General features: G+C 41.4%; 1 protein-coding gene across 1 annotated transcript; it reads right to left on the bottom strand.

The window, feature by feature from the left end:
* Positions 1-9,882: 9,882 nt before the first annotated feature.
* Positions 9,883-19,757, bottom strand: LOC131884755 (ubiquitin carboxyl-terminal hydrolase CYLD-like). The gene is made up of 13 exons (XM_059232628.1): positions 19,475-19,757; positions 19,068-19,398; positions 18,336-18,563; positions 17,771-18,023; positions 16,502-16,725; positions 14,919-15,348; positions 13,783-14,033; positions 13,387-13,709; positions 13,103-13,299; positions 12,739-13,035; positions 11,874-12,063; positions 10,985-11,130; positions 9,883-10,360 (listed from the first exon to the last, which is right to left on the bottom strand). The coding sequence occupies exons 1-13, from the start codon at positions 19,549-19,551 to the stop codon at positions 10,170-10,172; spliced, it is 3,138 nt and encodes a 1,045-aa protein (XP_059088611.1). The 5' UTR covers positions 19,552-19,757; the 3' UTR covers positions 9,883-10,169.
* Positions 19,758-20,684: the final 927 nt, after the last annotated feature.

Raw genomic sequence — 20,684 nt, 5'->3', positions numbered from 1 at the left:
GGTTACTTTAGTGGATTACATCGCCTCGAATGGCGGTCCTCGAACCCATAATGGGACGTCCTAATAGTATACATAATATATGTGTGTCAAATCTTAATCCAATGAGACCCAAACTTGCAATAAAGATTTTAAAAAAAAATTTTTTTTTTGATTGAAATTGGTGAAATATTGCGCAAAATTGGCTCGAAACCACACATAGATAGAAAATCATCAAGAGTCATTTTATTAATTGATGGGTAATGTACACTGACAAAATATTAAAAAAGTATGGAATAAGCAATAAAAGTGCATGTACATATTAGAATATCTTGGATGGACAATTGATAATTTTGTCTAAACCCACACATTTGACAAAAAAAACATCAGGCCGGATTGGTGAGAAATGAATGAGTTATCTTTTTGTAGAGTTTAAATTTCTACTTATTAGGAAGTTTGCATAAAAGGCAGGCATTATTTAAGGGGCACAGAGAAATATCAAAGTACAGTTGACTAGATCTCAATTTGCACTTTGGACTCCAATAAATTGATTTTCTTGCAAAAGCATCCAAAATACAAAAAAAGTCAAATAAAACAGGTGCCATATCTCTTAAAATTATTATTTCATGATTATGAAGCATCCAAATGGGTTTAAAGAACAATATGTAGCTCAGAGCTACAGTATGTCTACTTTTGGATTGAGGGCCATTCCTAGAGTGAGAACCATAGTTTCATAACAAATGAGTCAAATTACTTGAAATTTGGTCAAGATGTGTCTGAAAGAATTTTCTACAAATCAAGAAAACCTAATTAGCACTTTTCAGTTGTTGTACTTTAAGACATGTTTAAAGTCATTTGAAGTTTATCTGAATGCCTGGTTTTAAGCACATACCATCAATGGTTACGAAAATGATATTAGTCACATATTTTGTTCAATAATTATGCCAATAACTGACATTCAAAAATTTCAGCTGCAAAAGTTTAGGCCTTACTTGGCGGGAAAGGTTTGGTGATCACAAAAAGGTGGCGTTTCCTTGCTTTAGTGTCCTTGATTTACAGTACGGAATCAATTCCACAATGCACTGAGGAGCGAGACGAAAGAAGGTCATAGTCAACCATCATGAATACTATCGTAGGTGTCGTATTACAGATGCATTAACGATTAAAGATGAGTGGTTTTTTATCTACCTCTTTATATTAGCCCAAAAGGGCATCCAAAACAGATGATGGACAAAAAATGAAAATGGTATTATCTATGAAACTTGTTAATACAATGTTTTGTTTTTACCACCCTTGGTCTTTGATGAAAGTCAGCACTTGAAGAAGATTGGTCGCAAAGAGACAACTCTTGTTGTTATCGCCTATGCAGTTGATGGATCGTGGAAATAAGTCCGTAAAAAAATGATTGTTTGTCCTCAGGTGTCTGCCTGTCTACCTTATGACACGTTTCCTGGTATATTTTTTACTCTTTTGATCACTACGATACTATATTTGCTGCCATAAAAGATTACGCAAAACAAGTTCACACGGATCACGTAGTACATAGCACCTTGGAACGATAAACATGAAAGTCTTACTTCGATTGAAGCTGATTCGAAGAGCTCTAAAGAATACCGAAACAGAACTAACATACCACCCTTTTCGGTATAAAAAGCGTTTGTCAAACTTTTGTTGAAGTAATCGGTGTCTTTTCATGAGAGTCAACTTCGAAGCAAATGATGTTGTACTTCACTGGTGCTAATTTTTTTGACTTGGTTTGGTTTTTCACGGGCTTTTCTAACCGCTACAGGGAATGTTACTATTAAAATGAAAGGTTATAATTCGTCTATTTATTACCTTTCAATCTTTATATGATATTTGGTCTACCAACAAATTTGAGTTGGCAGACCGAGCTAGTCCTTGAATGTAGGGTTGATCTGGTATGCTATCTAAAAATTTGTCCAAGTCTGACTTGAAAGATGTTACCGGATCAACAAGGCCTGCGTATTCCCTACGAATATTGAACGATGTTTAACCCATTGTAATGAAAAATGCTCATCAATTTCCCGTTTTCTTGACCTCGGAGCACTGGAAGCGTTGCCAAATCCTCGAGGAAAACTAGATTCCAAGGGTTCCACCTCATAATTCCTCATTTAACTCGTTTTAGTGTTAAGTTCGAAAACTTTTTGTCCCGAGTTTGACCTCATTAGATAGCTTGAAAGAACTATGAGAGCACCGTGTTTCTTTTTTAATTGATTAGTGACAGCTAAAATCTGGTTGTCTTGTTCTGGTGCACATTAGCCCTTCAAACTTCGGCACTCAACATCCGGACTAAAATCTTCAAGTAGGAAGAAAAATGATTTGTATGTTAGCTGGATTCGTATGTTGGCTCTTCAAGTACTCTCCTTTTTTATCATTCACCCAAAGAAAGTACGGTTACACTAAAAACCCAAATTTTATTCATCACTGGGGCTTAAGTTGGCAAATGTGATGTTAAGCTTTTACCCAAAGTGCTTTTGCACCCACCACTGTCTTAGCTGAATTAAATCATTTTTTTTGCATTGATTGAGTTCATATTTAAAAGATTGCATAATACTATGATTTTCTTGATCGACCATTTCGGTTCAAAAATCAAATGGTTTTAAAAGAGACTGCAATAATGAAGTAAACACAGATCAACATGGAAAATGCAGAAACATCATTATTGCTATCTTTTTAGCTGCAGAGGTGATGAGAGGGACCGAGGGTACGTGTAGTTTTTGATATGAGATTTTCTAAGACCTTGGTTGGGTTCTCATATGCTTCAACCGTACGTGCCAAGAAGAATTCCCAATGGATTGAGGGGCTTTGGAGTTTATTAAGCCACCATTTGCTTCTAAAATGATATTTTTGACGCCTCAACAGCTGAGTTGCTTTACTGAGGCGGCGTGCTTTCAGTTTTTGCTTTTTTGCGTAATGGATAAGCCATTCCATTAGTCTTTTTCATTGAGCGGAGGAAGCGCCCTCTGCTTCGTCTAGGTGCGGACAAACAAAGGAAGAAACTGGAGAATATGCTCTAGAATGCCAGACTTTATCAAGAGATAATTAAATGAACAATTCATTGCCCAAGTACTTTGACACAACGAATAATCCACCAATTCCTCTGGGAGACGTTTCAAATCCTCTAGGAGTAAAATTCCATTCATTTTATCACAGATATATTGGAATTAAATAGGAAGTTGTATACTGTATGATTGATAACTCGCCAACACTTTTGCAATCATCATTTCTTAAGAAAGGCTCAGTTTCACAAGTCTTGGGTGACTAATGCTTCCTTTTTTAGCACAATTTAATGGAAAAAGATGATGATGAAAGTTGCTGGAATAATAAAAGTATATAACATATAGCTCTCTGTTTATTCCTATTTGGACCTCAAAAGTTTTTGTAGTTTTTCCCTTGTAGGAATTCAAAGGTCTCTCAGAAAGGGGGTTGGTGGATTCATGGCGTTGGAGAGATCAGCAATAAGTTGTTCAGTGAAAAGTCCCTGGTTAAAGTCAGACATCTTGGAGCGTGTTCTTGCGTTTCTATGTTTGTTTGTCTGCAACGAGAGCAAGGAGAGGAGAATGAAAAGGACTATATCTCGAGGAAGACATCGTTTAGCAAAGAGGCCATTTCATCCGTTGAGGCTACAGGTAGAAATAGAAACTGAGCCTCTTGAGGCTTGAGATATAAGATCTTACCATGGACACATCGCAAGATCAGCGGCAGACTTGGGCAAGTTCTTGACCAAAATTTCTGATCAACCCTATGTATATTCAAAGGCAAGCCAGACATGTCAACTCTAATTCGTTGGTGGATCAGATATTATAAAATATCAAATAAAATTTTCATTTTTTTATCTTGAACTGCTAGGGATCCCATTCCCAGTATCGGCAAGGGAGTCCGCAAAAAATCTATAAATAAATCAATACTACCATTTCCTTTTGTTGGTTCTTGTTCCGCTATAGGTAAATATTTGCAAATGTTTGTTGCCTGAGCACAGTCGTTGTTGTTTGGCTACAATTGCTCTGTCTTTAAGGTGCCATTTCTGATCGTAATGATTACTCGCTTTTTTCGTAACATTGTATACCTAACTTGGGAAAGAGTCTTTTGAAGAAAAACGACGTCAATTCTTCTTGGCTTCAAAACATCGTTAATGTCCTTCTCTTCCGCGACAAACCCACGGCAGAGATTACATGACGCGTACGTGATATCGTTGCTTCTTTCTATCCGGTTAATCGTTGGGATCTGATTTGCAGATTTTCATGGACGATCACGAAAAACTGCAATCCGTTTTTTGCCTGATCCCGATTTTTTGGGGGTTTTGCTTGCTCCCATGCTTTATCATGATTCTCTTTTTGCGCCTCCGACGCATTTCCATGGATCTTGAATATTGAATCTAATCTTCCCATTCACTCACTTTGTTGGATTCATTGTGGATTTTAAGTTCTCGATTGTACCTCAGAGCTCTCAGAGCTCTCTGTACTCTCTTCCTTGCAATTCGAAATTGAATAGCTTCACGAAGATTGTCTTCCAACAACGTTTGTCTTGGTCTTCTCTCGAGCGAGCCTTCGGACAGCCTTCGGATAGATATGGTCGCATTGTCAGACTCAGTTGGCTCCAAGCCGGCGAGTTCTGTTGCAAGTAGGACTTCTCTCTGATCATGTGTTTTCCTTTCCCTTACATCGGAAATGGACAACTCTTTCACTCCGCCGAAGATCAAGTTGAACCGCTTGTCTTGCATTTCTGTCACTTTTTAACGGTTGCCACTTTTCCTGACGGCAGCTTTCAGGGCACGTAACGAAATTACAAGTAACGAAATCGCATAAATTCGTTTTTTTCCGAACATGCTGCAATCGTTACAATACAAAGAGCCAAAAATATTCGTTCGTTTTTCGACCCCCAAAGCGGCCTTAATATTTTCATTTTTGTCCTTATAACGGTAGTAGATATGAATATATCATGGTAAATGTTCCCAGAAATTGCTTAATGCCGAACATGATATTCAATAATCAAATAAATGGCTAATATCTTATGAATTACGCCATTACAATTCTTTACTAGGAACGGTTGTGTAATGGATTACTCGTTTTGGTCAAAGTAACAGGAACTGTAATCCGTGCCTTATATTGTAGAATGACTAAAGCCCTGACAGTTTTACATTACTTTAACTTATCGACAAAAGACAAAGGAGTCGCCTTCTTTCTTTACAATTTCTTTGATAGTAGAGCGGAATCCTCTCTTCCTCTTCGGTTCTTCTCGGTTTTTTTCCTCCAAAGTTTGCACTCTTAGCTCCTTGCAATTCAATGTTCTTTTTCCATAGCTGTTCATTCTTATTTTGAAGGCCATCAAGTCTTTGGAGTATACACCTTCGTTGTTCGTTTTTCTATGTCACATCTTCGTCACTTTTTGCGGGTTGGTCTCTTGGGGGATAGAAGATGATCCAACATACTTTGCCCCTTTCACAGGTCCCTCGTGCTACTTCATTTTTACTGGAGCTTATAGGACTAATCGCAAGACCGAAAAAAGATGAGTATGTACATAGGTATTTCTGATAATGAATGATCTGGAAGGAGGTGTTTGTGTAAGGTTTGGAAAAGCAAAATGAGCATGACGTGGTAAGTAGAAACAGAGAGCAAAGACATTGGATCGAAAACATTTAAATAGGCTACAACGGAACCTTGCTTATGCAATCAAATTCATAGATACAAGAAAATGCAAACTCCAAAAATTCAAACAGAGCAAGAACTTGCACGTCTGGGTTCTTTTGCTTTCACATTCATATTTCAACCTAATCAACAATTGAAACGATTCTAGGTATCACTTCCAACATCTTTGACTTATCAAAAATATATTATGTACCAACCACTAAACAGATCCATTCTATTTATGAACATCGAAGATTGTTGTCAGAGTGCACAAACACGGGTGACATGACTAGATCTCGAGCAAAAACCTGTTTTTTGGGGCCGAAATTTTGTTTTGAAGTTGAGAAAAATGCGAAAACATTTTTGTATTACTGGAACCAAAGTGATAGGACACATCCATGCTTCACTGTAGTGATGGTATTTTTAGGTAGGAAGGCTTGACCAGTTTCCCGCCAGATCTTTTGTTTGTCATTGTGACCAAATAGCTCGATCTTTGTCTCATCTGACCAAATCACTTGCTGCCTGAAGGTATCAGACTTGTCGAGGTGGTCTTTGGCAAACTAGAGGCGAGCTTTGAGGTGGTGGGGTTGGTGTAGTGGTGTGTGTCTTGGACAACAGGCTTTCAGACCCCATCTATGAATAGCACGGCCGATCGTGCGATTAGTCAGGCCATGTCCATCTTCACCCAAGCTGGCCTTCATGTCCTTGATGGTGGTCTGTGGGTTGCTGGAGACTTGCTTGTTTATGAGTTGATCCATTCGGGGTGTGATATTCCTTGGCCGTCCAGAGGCGAGTTTTTTTAAACGCTCGTGCCTCTGAGTTAAGGCTTGGACGTTAATCAGAATGAGCCTTCGCTCACCACTTTAACCAGTGTATTTTCATACTGGTTAATGTTCAAGCCCCTAACTCCGAGGTAGGAGCTTTGAAAAACTGGCCTCCGATCAAGGGCAGTTCTCCACACATCCAGTCTTCGTATACCTGACGATGATGCTCTGGACCAAGCAATCTTCTTATAGCCCAGGCCACTGTGATGCAGCTCCACAGCCTTTGTTCTATGGTCATTGTTGACCTCACTTCTTCGTGACATCACTGGCATGCTAGAACTTTCACAAATTTATCATGCGGGCTGGCCAGGTTTTTTTCAGCCAGCGATGCTTGCTCGTGCAAAATCGATGCTAAATCTGGTAATTGGAATTGGAATTTGAAAATGCTAGAACAATGCTACTTTTTGTAAGAAAAGCGTATTATTCATTGTGTGCATAAAGGATTTCAGTTTCACGATTCAATTATATTTGACACTCTTTGACAGGGTATGTTCAAACAATATTTTGAAAGTTATACTTTAAGAAAAAAAATGAAAAACATAAAAATCTAAACAAAAACCTCGCAGTAACAATTAAGGGGGACACCAATAAGTGATAAGTTTTATTTGAGCAAAAATGTACTTTCTAGATTTGATCACGGTTTTTTACACACAATTATAATTGTTCTTATCGGCAAAAAAAATCGTCTTGGGTGAGATTGTATCATACTTCAAAGCGGACCTTAGCAAGAGGTGCAATAAGTTTCTTTATTCAAAGAGCTCAATTATTGTCTATCTCTTCTATTTTGAATTGTTTTGCTATTCATAAATTTTTCGATATGGTTTACCTCAATTGTATGCGTGTGTGTGTGGGGGGGGGAATACTTTTTGGCATACAATGAAACCAACCAAAATATTCATGTTTATTTGAATATTACTGTGAAATTAACCCATACTTACATTAACTTAAGAATTGGTACTCATACACGCAATGACCATTCTAATCATTCTTTTAATTTGTGTTAGCCAACCTTTTTGTATGCAAAACAAACAGAAAATTGCCCAAATCTCCCTCTGAAATGAGAACCAATTAGAACAAATCATTTTGCTTGCTTAATGTAAAATAAAAATTCCAATGGAAATCACTTTGTGGCTATGGAATCGGAAAGGGATCCAATGAAAAAACATTGTTAACACCGCCAAATGTAGTTCCCTTGTGAGATTTTTCTTGCTTTTCTTCTCTTTTGGTCATTTTTTCAGTGAAATGATGCTAGGAAAATGCTAAAATGCTAGACAAGATTTCACAATGCTTGGACCATGCAAATAATGCTAATTTAATGCTAAAAACCAGACCAATGCTGGTAAAAAAAAGTTCAATGCTAGCGGCCTTGAAATAATGCTAATTTTCAAAGACTGGCATCGAAAAATGCTACCTGGTCAGCCTGTTATCATGCCCACAACGTGCAAGGGAGTACCAAGCATGAGCACGGAAGTATAGTTGTCAAACTGTCTCTCAGAGTAACAATTTTACTTACAAGGCGTCACGTTTCAGTAACAAAAATGAGCTCATAGATCTTTAAATTATACTGAGAGTTAGGAAAAACTAAAGGGGCCGAACACTTTTGTCAATGGCATGGTTCACTTTTTGGGTTATATGGTTTATACGTTTTGAACTATCCAGCTGAAAGTTTGTATAAGCATTGTTCGTTGACAGTCCTTTAAAAAACATATTTAGTTCGACAAGTGTTTCACTGAACTGTTCTAAAGTTGTGAAGCTAAATCATAATAATTTGCTGGGGGCTGACGTCTGTGATCCAGGGCAAGGGCCATGTCACCAAGTATTAATATGCAAAATGCAAAGGGGCTGAGCACTTTTGTCAATGGCATGATTCACTTTTTGGGTTATAAGATTTAAACGTTGTACACTATCCCGCTGAAAGCTTGTATAAACACTGTTCCTTGACAGTCCTAAAAAACATATTTCGTTCGACAAGTGTTTCACTGAACTGTTCTAAAGTTGTGAAGGCAAATCATAATACTTTGCTGGGTGATAGACAGTGACATTCCCCAACTAGAGTTCTTTGGCCTTGGTTTGGGATATCGTTAAAGAATGCTGCTGGTGGAGTCCAAGACTACTGCCGGTGCTGCCATCTATGGATTTGAAGAACGCAGCTGAGGAGGAGGAGGAGGAGGAGCATAGATAATAAAATTTGGTCGGTGAGGAGGGCTTCCCGAATCCCGACTCTTCAGAATTAGAAGCTGGCGATTTCAAATCCAGGGTGGCTGCAAGGGCTAAGCTAGAGTAAGACTCCATCAGCATTCTTCAATCATCTACAAGCAAGAACTCCTCCAACCAGTAGTAAGCAATTAATGTTCGTTCATTGCTCAGACTTAAATGTTTATTTACCAATTACGCCCAAAGGTTTCTCAGCAGCTTTTTTTATTCCATTTTTAACTACGTTTATTTGACAAGGTGTACAAAAAACAACATCCCACTTGAAAATCCTAATGCTTTCAAAATTGGTTCGAGCAAAGAGAAGCAATTGCGCATTCATTTAAGCAGTAGCAACGTGAAATATGAATAAACTTGATAAATGAAATGAAATGGAAAACTCCCTAAAATATATTGCGCTCAAGTCTTAAACATTTGTCTCTTCAAACACTTCCTTTTTCAAAAGTAAGTTGTAATTTGGGACGAATTTGCTGATCGGAGTATGATGTCAAATTAAAAAGTCATTTTAGATTCGTCAATTGATCATGCTAAGTCAATAAAAGAGGCATATCATGAAAGAAAGCTTCAATGAGAATTGAGGGTAATTATGAAAATAAGATAGCTAGGAAAAGGCACTAATTCATCTTCCTGTGTCATTGATCGTTACCCCTCCTCCAAGAGAACTTTGATTTGCTTCATTTGGAGAGACATTTCGAACTTAATATAAATCGTACAGCGGTTGCCGATTCATTGGTTTACTGTACACGGGTCCCTCAAACACCTTAAAAAAGCCACATGGAGTAGCGACCTAAGAAACCCAATTGGTTATCTATGGTTTAAAGCCCAATTTAACGAAATTGATTTTCACATCAAGTAGAATGGAGAGTGATTTGACGACCTTTCTTTTGGTTCCTGTCAATCTTTTTTTAACATTTTTGACGAGCAGCTTTTGCTCCATGTCAAATGCTTTAACCGCGCCTTTTCGTTAAAGAAGGGCATCCATCCAAGGACCTTTGGAAACAGACCAATGCATTTGAGATAAGTCATTGATTTCACCTTTGCTTCAAGAAGCATTTTCATGGTCGAAGATCGTATCTACCTTTGCAATATTGAATCCCGATGGTCATGTTCATGTTCCACTGCCAGTCTTTACTTGCTGTACCATACACATACTCTCACCACATACAATATGTACTATTAAGTGGAAGGAATCAATGTCGGTTTGACGTTCTTGACGGCACACTCGCTCGGTTTGTTAGTAAAGTGCGTGTATTAATATGTATGATTGAATGAAGTCATAAGGTATTCACAGCCAGGATTGAATATTCATTGAATGTAGTTGGAAACGCGGTGAGAAACGTCTCTTATCCATGTTTGTCCGTGAGAACAGGATTTCCGTGGAAACATATTTTATAAATGATGGGTAGAAAAGTTTAGCGAATTAATCAACGTAGTAACATACGGAATAGCATGAATATGGTTGAACATTTTTACCAACAAAAAATCCAATTGGCCGGAGAAGGCAAGGCCGTCGTTATTGGTACATCATCACCTCGGGCGATTGATAAAAGCACATATAAGCATCACAGATTAATCGTTTAGCTTGGGTGGGCAACATTTTATCGTCCCTTTGAGCTTTGAGGCTCTCCACGCCTTCGTCACTCAACCATTTGGGCACATCCAAGGCTGCCGTCACTTCAGGGATGTTGTAACCGTGACATTCACCTGCAAGAAATAGATGGCATGTCTAGAGAGAGGAGCATATCTACTCGCACTAAAGCCCATTTTCTCCCAGAGCAATCATGCTTATGCTTTGACGAGGAAAAGACAACGAAGATGGATTGGCCTTCCAATGGTCAGACAGACCGGATGTGATCCGTGCATACTGTCATTTCTCTCAGGGCATCTCGAGAAAAGGAGATCCAGTCAGGTTAATTTGGCAATGAATGAGCTATTTCATAGATTAAATATTGATCTCTCTTTTAGTGTGGGGAGGGACAGAGACTTGATAACGGCGGTGGAGAATCTCACCAAAGAGACTGGTCCCAAATCTCGAGAGGTGTGGGGTGCAATCAAACTATTCAGGATCTGAATCCATTACTTTATTAAAATCCATCTGTTATCAAAGCAATCACTTGTTAATTGATTACCAAAATGAAAGCATTTCAGCCTGGGGTTTCTTTTCAGACTCTTATTTCCGCCTGCCCACTTCTCAAACACTGATCGAGTTTGAATGAGTGCTAGCACTAATAATAGGCAATTGTGCATTATAATCTATTATAATTATTATTGTATGAGTTCATAAATGAATGGATGAGCATAGGATCGATTTGTGGTTGGTTACTTTACCTTTTCTGTCTGCCATAGAGTCAAAAAAACACCACTCCGCGTCTGGACCCAAACCACATTTGACAAAGGACACGTAATGCGAAGTCTCGATACACACCACGGCAAAAAGTTCCATGAAAAGACGCGGTGTGGGATCCGATGTCGACCTAGTTAAGAAAATAAGGAAAAGGGCTTCAAAATTGGGAATTCGGTTTGGCACTACTTTTGTCTCCAGACAAAAGGGGAACAACGTTCCATGCGTCTTTTTGAGGAAAAAGGGACAAAACTGTTCTTTTGGTCCGTGTCAATTAATATTGGGGAATCACGCCTCAATTAAGAAACCTGTGGTTCACGATCGCTTTTGACTTTAGGTTGTCATGTTGGACAGTAACAGAAGATAGTATAAAAGTTAACTTCATTTTTTTTTCTTCTTCCTTTTAGTTTGGAAAAATAGCCAAGGAAGTACTTGCCAGTCTCGAATGAACTTGATTGAACCGACTCCTTTCCGAACGTAGATATGCGTCTTTTTTTCATCGAAGATCTCAAAAATGCCAAAACATACACGCTAAGCGAGGATCCAATCCATGTTTTAAATTGATATTCTCGGATTCCATTCCAGATGAGATTGCAATCATCCGTGTTCCTGATCAATTTCAGTGAACACTGACCTTCTCGGTCAAATGCACAAAACGGTTCGGCAGAAAAAATGCCATTATTTCTCCTTTGTTCGATATAACGACCCAAAAAAGAACGAGCAAATGATCAAATATCTGCCAACTGTGTTATTTTTGCAATACGTCATTTTGAGAGTGGGTGTATACGTACAAGCAAGCATGGTATAGAACCCCTCACTAATGGACTTGACCTTCTATTCAAAGGCTTATTTTACAACAGCGGGGGGATTTCTCACCTGTTCGAATGATACTCGTCTGGAACGGAGAGTCTCGTAGCTCGATGGTTCCTTCTTTTGTGGTGATTATGAACAGTGGCCAGACATTGATCACAAAAGGCCGTGCTATCTAATCCCGGACTTTGGTCTCCGTAGCATTCAAGGCACTCGTGGGTGGCAAGTTTTCCACAGATGATGCATTGCCTGGGGGCTGAAATAAAGTGAAACCAGGCATAACGAAAAGGGCGGAGAAGCACGAGGTTATTGGGCTATTTGGATCGTACAATCTGCAGGAAGAAAAAGGCCATTTTATTGAACCCCTGAAATTCTCCGTTAAAGGATTTGCGCATCAAACAAAACCTTGTCTTTTGTCTTTGAGAAGGACTTTAGGAGGCACACTCATAATTGGGATGAGCGGATCGAAAAGTGAACAAATATTCATGGCTGAATAAATACAGGATTTTTTTTTTGAAAGACTCAGACCAGGTTTCAACTGCATATCATTTGCTGGTTGGGTTGCTTGTTCAACAGATGCCAGGAATTGAAAGAATGCCGTGGATTTGCATTCCACACCACCTGAATTGCAGAAAAAACCAACTTGGTTCCAACAAATTCCACAAGATATGAACAACAAGCGACAATTTTGCAAGTAAAAACATTTAATTCTCCATTAAAGGCTGGGAGAGTGGACCACTTCTAATGCATCTTGCTCATCCGAGAGCAATCACTTGTAATGGAGACCTTACAGTCATTCTCCTTTGAAGGGAGCAAACCACGTACCACAAACATCACATCGCCTTTCCGTGTCTTTCTGTATCTTTCTCCAGTGTGTTTCATTCCCCCCTCCCCCCCCCTGTAACATGTGTGCAAGGATGGAGCTACTTACAATCCTCGATGATATCTGTTACGTCCAGAAGTTGCGAGGGCATAATGCGGTCGTAGACTTTGAACTGGCTCCCAAATCTGGGCATCTGAAGAATGAGCACGGACGGAACTCGTTTGAGCTTCACGTTAGAAGTGATGAAAGATTGCTCGAAAAGCTCTTGAACCGTGGGCAAGAGAAGGGCCTCGTTTCGTTCCACGAATAACTGGTATAAATGAGATTCCTGCCCCGAGGACAACTGCAGGAAAGGAGACGCCCTTAGGGTTTGACTCAGAAGCGAGTTCAGGAATTCCTCTGGATCTATAAAAGATTGTTAATCCCATGAAAGAGCGTATATCTTAAGACTATAAAAAGTCCATCAACTCACCTTTTTCTTCCGTAGTGAGGCCTTTCACTGACGAGAGATGGTCGAGGAACTTCCGAAGTTTCATGACCCGATCCGCCCGAACGAACAGATTCTTTCGCAGAGGATTCACAATCTCCTCTCGGAGAACCCGTTGAACATCATTGTATTCACGAATATCGTTTGTGGATTGAGGTCGGTACAACAACGAGTCAAATACACTTCAATGAGTGAAAGAAATGGACCACATTTAGTCGCGGTATTCACAGAAATGCTACAAGCACCACCTTCGATATGTGAAGACTTACCTCGTGAAAGAAAACATGGCAAAGAGAGTGGCATCCAGGTAGCACGAGTTCTGATGACCTTGGATTCCCCGATTTCGCCCACAAATCCGACCAATGTCTCCGGCAGGTAATTGAATGGGTTCCTGGAAACCCGGCACCACCGGACATTCTTGGTCGCCAAAGTGTTTTTCATCGGAATCGGAAAGGCTATGCGATACCTCCGGCCGAAATCGCTGATCCAGCATGAAGTGGCTGTATGGCGCAAATATAGCTTTTCTTTGCGGACACGCAAACATCTGAGTTCCGTTGTACCATCCATTAGTGGCACCAATCATTTCCTCTTCCTATACTCCTCAAATTGAATTAGCCTCATGATGCGAGATCGACCTAATTCTCAATTGAGCTCCAATGTCTTACCAGTTCAATGCCAACTCCTTTCTTGTCTTGATCCGCAAGCCAACCCTTCCAACGAACCACTCCAAAAAAAGAGATATCATTGACCTTGACCTCCACCAAGGAGCCAATATCAACCTCAGAGTTCCGAGAGGTGTGGGTGGGCGATAATCGATCAAAAATCGGAGAGTCCGGTTTCCGGGGCGGAGGCGGGGGTGGCGATGGCGAGAATCTTGGCGTGGGCAATGGACTTGGTGTGTTAGAGTTCTTTGGACCTGGAAGATTTTTGAGGTTAGTTAACACTGGGAGCACACTCGATCGCAGTACAGATCTCTCCGTTAGGAGGTGAATGTCAGATATCCTTTACGTCATTGTGTTCACTCACAGGTGTATTCGCCTCGAGTGATGCGGCGGCGGTGACGGCTTTCTCATCACCTTTACAAGGAGTAAATACTTCCTTAACTTCCTCCTACGAACGGGCGCTCAATTAGGTTTAACTTGGGATTCGGACCGAGGCCACATCGTTTTTGCCATTAAAGAAGGACAGTCTCTAAGATTGTCCACTTCAGCGATGACGGATGTCTTAGTGCCCCATTGCAGAAATGTCCTCGGGAGAATTTCCCAAGGGACTACTGGACAATTTTAGAACGTGGAAAAAACGGAAGTCCAGCATCTAGTTTTACGCATTGCTTAGCTCATCGGCATGAGATTTTTCCGCTTGGAAATTAAGAAGTGTTCCATGATTAAGAACGCGTAAGACAATTTTTGGAAATTACATTTAAACGTCAGAATATCGTTTCAGCAAAGTTGACCATTAAAAATGTCTTAACATCTGTCTTTTAAGTAAAGATGCGCCATAAGATGGCTATGGCTAAAAAATAGTTCAAATTCTTAAGGCATCTTTAAAAAAAAAACAGATCACAAAGTTGTCCAAATCTTCTGAAAATCCTGTGTCAATTTGTGTGTTTTTGGCTCAAAACATTCTTGATGAGTTGGTGGCTTAATCGAGGTCTGGATACTTGCATGCAAAGATAGAGTGTCGGAAATGCACATGCAACTAAAAGTGCTACTAGCCAAGTTGTCCGTTGCTCAGACCTAATTTTGTCCTCACAAATAGTCTCCTAGGACCTAATCGCTTTAGTTAGTTAAAAGAATCCTACCTTGAGACTGGGGCGAATGTCGCTCCACAAAGTCTCCCAGGACAAAATCCGGAGCTTTTGGGCTCTCTTGTTCACTTTGATTGTTACTCTTTCTGACAGGGGATCGCATCGGAAGCTCCTGACCCAAAACTCGGCGATTCAGTGAATTCGTCCTTGAGGATATCCCCTCCGAGGAGTGAATAACCGGACTTGGCGTATTCCGAGGTTTGCGCGTTGAAGATTCGGTGACCTTTCTTTGGTTCAAGTCGTTCTCGGGGACATTGGAGAGGGAGAATCTTTTGTTCCTCTGTTTGTGCACGTCGTCTTCACTTGAGCTGAAATCTTGAGCTCGAAGCAACGAATCCAATGGAAGAAGAGACGCGTGGTTCTTTCGCGTCTTAAACAAGCGCTTCTTTTGAAAGGTGCCATCACTCACGCCCACGGGGTTATCCTGAAATACAATAACAAGCCATCAAATAAGCTCGTCATTCGATTGAGATTGAAAGCATTTTCATAAACACAACTAGCAATCCACCTCAAGATCATCCTCTTCAAACTTAGCGTAATCACTCGATTTGGAGCTACTTTTGCCGGATCCATTGGTTCGACAATGGTCCATAACCGATTCGGGCGGAATCACAGACATGCACGGATAGTACATAGATTGATAGGGCGAGTAATATTGCGGTTGAACACTAGGGGGCATCATGGCCATGGGATATGGTTGAGAGAGATGGTGGAAAGAGGCTGGCCTCCGTTGATGAATGGGCCGACTTTCCACGTCTTTTCTTCTCATCCGCACGGCTTCCATCATAGGGGGAGCTCCATACATTTGAGGATGGGCGAAAGTAGGCGGCAATGGGGCGGGAATAAAGCTCATGGAGGGTGGGTACATCATCGGTGTTGGATACACATAGGTTTTGGTTTGAGGCGGGAATGAATAGGCCGAGTAGAAGGTTCGGGTATCAATATCGCCATCCACAGACATGGCGTACTTCAGTCACAAAACACTTTGGAACTCGTCGTGAATGATAAAAAGGAACGTGAAGAAAACGAGAGGGGGAGTAAAATCCTTTGGGGTCAACTTCAATCTATTCACGTGCAGCACCGTATGGACTGAGAGTGAATGCAAGTGTTCCTCCTCCTCGCAAATATGTTCTCCTCTCACTCTTCGTTGTGCCGAATCGGTCTATTTGTTGACTAACTCAGGCCCTATTCATGCCGCAACCCCAGTTTCTTTCAGCACATTTTCGCTATATGATACCTCTTGTCTTCTTTATCATTTCTTATTCTAGCTAGCTACCTATAAAGAAGTTTCATATTTTATCTTCAGTTACATGAGTCATTCGATAAAAATCGCTCATTCAACAGAGCTCAATTCTTGAATCTCTTATCTGAAATACGTAGATGGGCAATCCGTAGTAATAAGAAGTGAGAAAAGCGAACTTGGCACCGATTCAATCCCGCCGGCCGATGGCCTAATTTCAGGCAGCCGAAATTCCCTCACCAGCACATCCACTCCTGTACAGATAGACCTATCTCCCTAACATGCTCTGTTGAGCGAATTGGAACAAGAGAGAGCCAATTCATTGGGAAACACTTACAAATTCCACCCCGGCCAAGAAATCGCGTTCCCCCGGGACGTGACCGATCCATCGAACTACGGCATAAACAGGGTCATGACCGTCCTGAAAGCATACCACGCGATCGTTCAGGCCCACCTGAGGGCCCTCGTCCACGACTGACGGCCTCCTTTGAACCGGCGACAAGGTAGTGGGTGAGTTCGAGGCCAAGGATCCTTTTGATGAGCGAGCTGGATCTATGTGATCTGTAAGAAACAATAGTACTAAATGTAAAAGCAAGTATGGCGAACGCAAGGTCCACCATCTAACTGAGTCTGGAGATGGTAGTTGACTCGTTTATTACCAAGAGTTCCTAGCTATATATACATATCACAGATAGCCCAATGTGAGCGAGCATATGCTCGCCACACAAGTGACTCGGGGAGAGAGAGACACCACTCATTTGGACCTACAAAGGCCTCCCAGAAGTTTTCATGTCAAAGTTAGCTCATACAGAAAAAAAATGGGGGGAAAGATTCCAGAATACGGTAAACCTCACGCGTCGTCATTGCTACGCACTTTTTTTGTTCCATTTGGAAATGGGAATCACTCGGATGTCCAACACGTGGGTTTCATCTAATTCACAAATATCGGTGGCAGCACAAAATGGAATGAAACAAAACTTCTTGCCCAGAAATGTTGGCGCCATCAAGACATGAAGGAGAACTATTTTGGGAACAATTCTATTGTTTGGAACACTCGCGAGCGAAAAAAGAGGCAAGAGAGAACGCAAATGTAAGTCAAGGTAGGGAAGAGCTGAAGGTGGAATAGGGAACGACTATAGGCAAGGAAGGCCCCTATTACAGTACAAAGGTTGGGACTCCTCTAAATTCGTCGTCGTTGCTACTGCTGCTGCAGTTGTTTTGTTAGTGGTGCTGGTGCTTGTCTAGGAATTGGTCCATGCATGCACTTGATCAGATAAGGGACAGGAAGGAACTTGGAACCCGTGGTTACGACGAAGATCTTCAAAGCAACTTTGTGACTTGGCCTAGATAGCAACGTTTCCAGGGTATTTTAGGTACACACTCTGATGTGGCCTTGAAACTTTCCTCCACCATTCGTTTGCCATCAACAGGATGAAGTCACTTACAAGAATCTAACAAACTAGCTAATGAACTCTTCTTTTCACTTTAGTAGTCACTAGTCACTAATTACACCATACGACTCCCCTACAATTATGTCGTCGTCTTGCCATGATGAAGGATATACCCCTTTTTTCGGAGAGAGTTGTCAACGACGGCTAATTCCTACCTTCATATCGATCCGGATAATAAGGCTTATTATAAATGGATATCTCTGGGACCTCCTCAATCCGAGGTTTTGAGGGTACCAGATTTTTCACCATTATCGATGTTTCGTGATTCTGGGACTTCCGTCGGGAAAGTGATGCTTGGCTTTGATAGGGTAGAAGATCCCCCACAGTCCCGAAGACACTGCTCAATCTGGGCGCCGAAAAGTAGCGGCATCGACCGAAACTCCCATCGCTCGTGCCTTTGTTACAATCCTGAAATTCGAGACGCGTGATTGATTAAATTTGATCACGATCTGATTAGCTTTGGGCCTAGGGTTGAGTTTGAACGCATCCCAAAACGACGTTAGTCATCCACCATGGACAGTCAAAGTAACTCGTCCCATAGCTCCAAGAGCTCAGGAGTGACTACCCCCACTTGGTCCGGGTCTGGATCCGGGTCTGGGTCCGCTTTCCCCAATCATTATCAGGGCAATATTCGGACACAACGGTGGGCTCAATACACCAAAGCCGCGCCCAGTCAACCTCGTGCCACGCACACGCCCAAGAAACACTAATCTCACTCACCAATAACTCCACTCCCAACCAATGTCCGGGCGAAAGACCTTTCACGGGCCCGATGTATTGGATCATGCCCACATCCCGGCGACCTGAGGCCGGACAATACCAGACTGTGTCGCCCACGATAGCCTTCAAAATTGGATGTCGAATCTCGTCGGTCAAGAGCTCATAACGCTGATCCGGAGGCAGGGGCAACAGGCGAAGATAATCCTCCTCCTCGATCGGAATTAACTCCTGAAGTAATAAAATTTGATTCAACCGTGACTCATGTTATGTATACCGATGATAAGCAATGATACGAAAAAGCAGGGAAATGGAAGAATGAATGGAAGGGCATTTCGTTTGTATGAGAGATTGAAACAGGACAAGTCCTCACCTCATGGGGCCAGATCACTGGTCAGTCATATTTTCAGTACAATTAGATTGATTCTTTTCACTTTTAACTACAGGGGATTCCATTCCCAAAGGCGGTCAATATAATTAAGGCGATACTAACCAAAATATCAGACATTAGATCACACATTAACCTATCTTAAGAATTCAAACGAAGATTATGTAAGTGAAAGAGTGCAGCACCAGCATTTAATCAAACAACCTAAACACTTTATTTTAGGGAATCATGCTTTTGAATAGTAGCCGAGTCCTCTCTAAAATCCAACTGAGTACTACATCCGTTGAAAGCCTGATTTGACGTGAAAAGCAATTCAGATCTCGGTCTAGCCAGAACAAGAAACCTACCTTCACGAGCACGGTCATCCGGACCTCTTCTGGTCCATGATCCAAGCTCAATATGGTCACGGGCGCAGAGTTCAGATGTCCCGCCACCATGGCGCCCGCATTCAACTCGACCAGGGTGCCCTTGGGCACATTCTGCTCGGGTAAGCCGTGCCAAGACATGTAGGCCTTTTGCTCGGGCGAGCCCGGACGTTGCCGCCAACCTCGGCAATCCAGCATCAACATGTACGGATATTGGCCTCGATAGGTGCGCGGCACCAACACGGGCGGCTTATGGGAATCATAGACACGCCCACTGGCCACGCCTCTGACCGGAGGTAAGGACGAAAAGGTCCTGAAATGATTCAATCCCAGCGATTGAGATTTGCGCTAATACCGACCCACGTGGGTCAAAGAGCATGCTTACTTACTGGGGTTTGAGCGAGTGGGTCGGGGCTAAGGCGGGGGTCCACTGGAGACCCGAATACCCATGGGCCGAGAACGCCATGACGATGGGTAAGCGGGTGCGGCTGGAGGTGGGTCAAGCGGGTAATCGCGGATTCCGCGTCATAGTAATGGAGGTTTCGGAGGGAGCTTTCTTGGTATTTAGAGTTTGGGTCAATGGGAATGCAGCAGAAATGCAGAATGTCACCTGTTGTTGTTGTTGTTGTTGTTGTTGTTGTTGATGATGATGATGATCCTGACCTTCCTTTTTCGTGGGGGTCTCTGCCCACAATGATTTTCCTGGCGAGATAGAAGACTAGGTTGCGTGATATACAATAAAGGAGGTATATTGGTTCATCATGGTTTTGGGTGCTTTCTTTAAGTCTAGTATCTAGTTGAAGTGTCTAGAATGTCAGACAAAGTCATCCCAAAATGTTGGTTGATCCTTGGGTTGTTATGCCGGAAGATGGTCTAGATTAATCTGAACTACGGCCAGATGACCCAGAATTTCACCGGCTATCCACACTAGTTCTCACACCTAGATGTCAGTGTTGTGTCATGTTCACTTTTTTCGACTACATTAAATAAATTCGAGCCCAAAATCCTGCGATATCACTAAGGTTCTCAAAATTATGCATAAAAAAGGACCTTAATATGCAAATAGAGATGGAAAAAAGGCAGCCCAGGATACAAATAAGGATACAAATAAACTTCAAAGATGCTTTGTATCGTACGTCAGGGGTACCAATTTCTCATTAAAATAATGAAAATACAAATTTTAGGCCCAAGCAAAATCAGTCAAAAGAACCCTAAAATGCATAAAAACATGAAAACGTACCAAAGATGCAAATGATGAAAATTAAGGGCCCAGAATGTAAATCATTCTTATTTGCACAAGTTTGAGAACACTAGATATCACATTCGAGTTACCTTTTTTATGGCTATGACCATCTTGACTGACTGTGTTAAAGAGAAAAAAAAAACTTTAGCACCTATGTCCATGTTGATTCATACAGCTTTATAAATTTCAAACTATGACTTAGCCTCGAGTCGCAAAACATATCGGTTTGGTTAGAAGTTTTGCCTACAGAGTGAGGGTTGCAAGAGAATTGTGGTTCATCGCGCAACCATGACAAAGAGGGACGTTTCGAAACATAATTGACGTTTAGCACAGACCACTGGGCTAGCCATTGTTTA

Source organism: Tigriopus californicus, chromosome 8 (assembly GCF_007210705.1).
Source record: "Tigriopus californicus strain San Diego chromosome 8, Tcal_SD_v2.1, whole genome shotgun sequence".
NCBI lineage: Eukaryota > Metazoa > Arthropoda > Copepoda > Harpacticoida > Harpacticidae > Tigriopus > Tigriopus californicus.
Note: the sequence above shows the minus strand (reverse complement) of the source record. Positions and strands in the feature narration are given on the sequence as shown.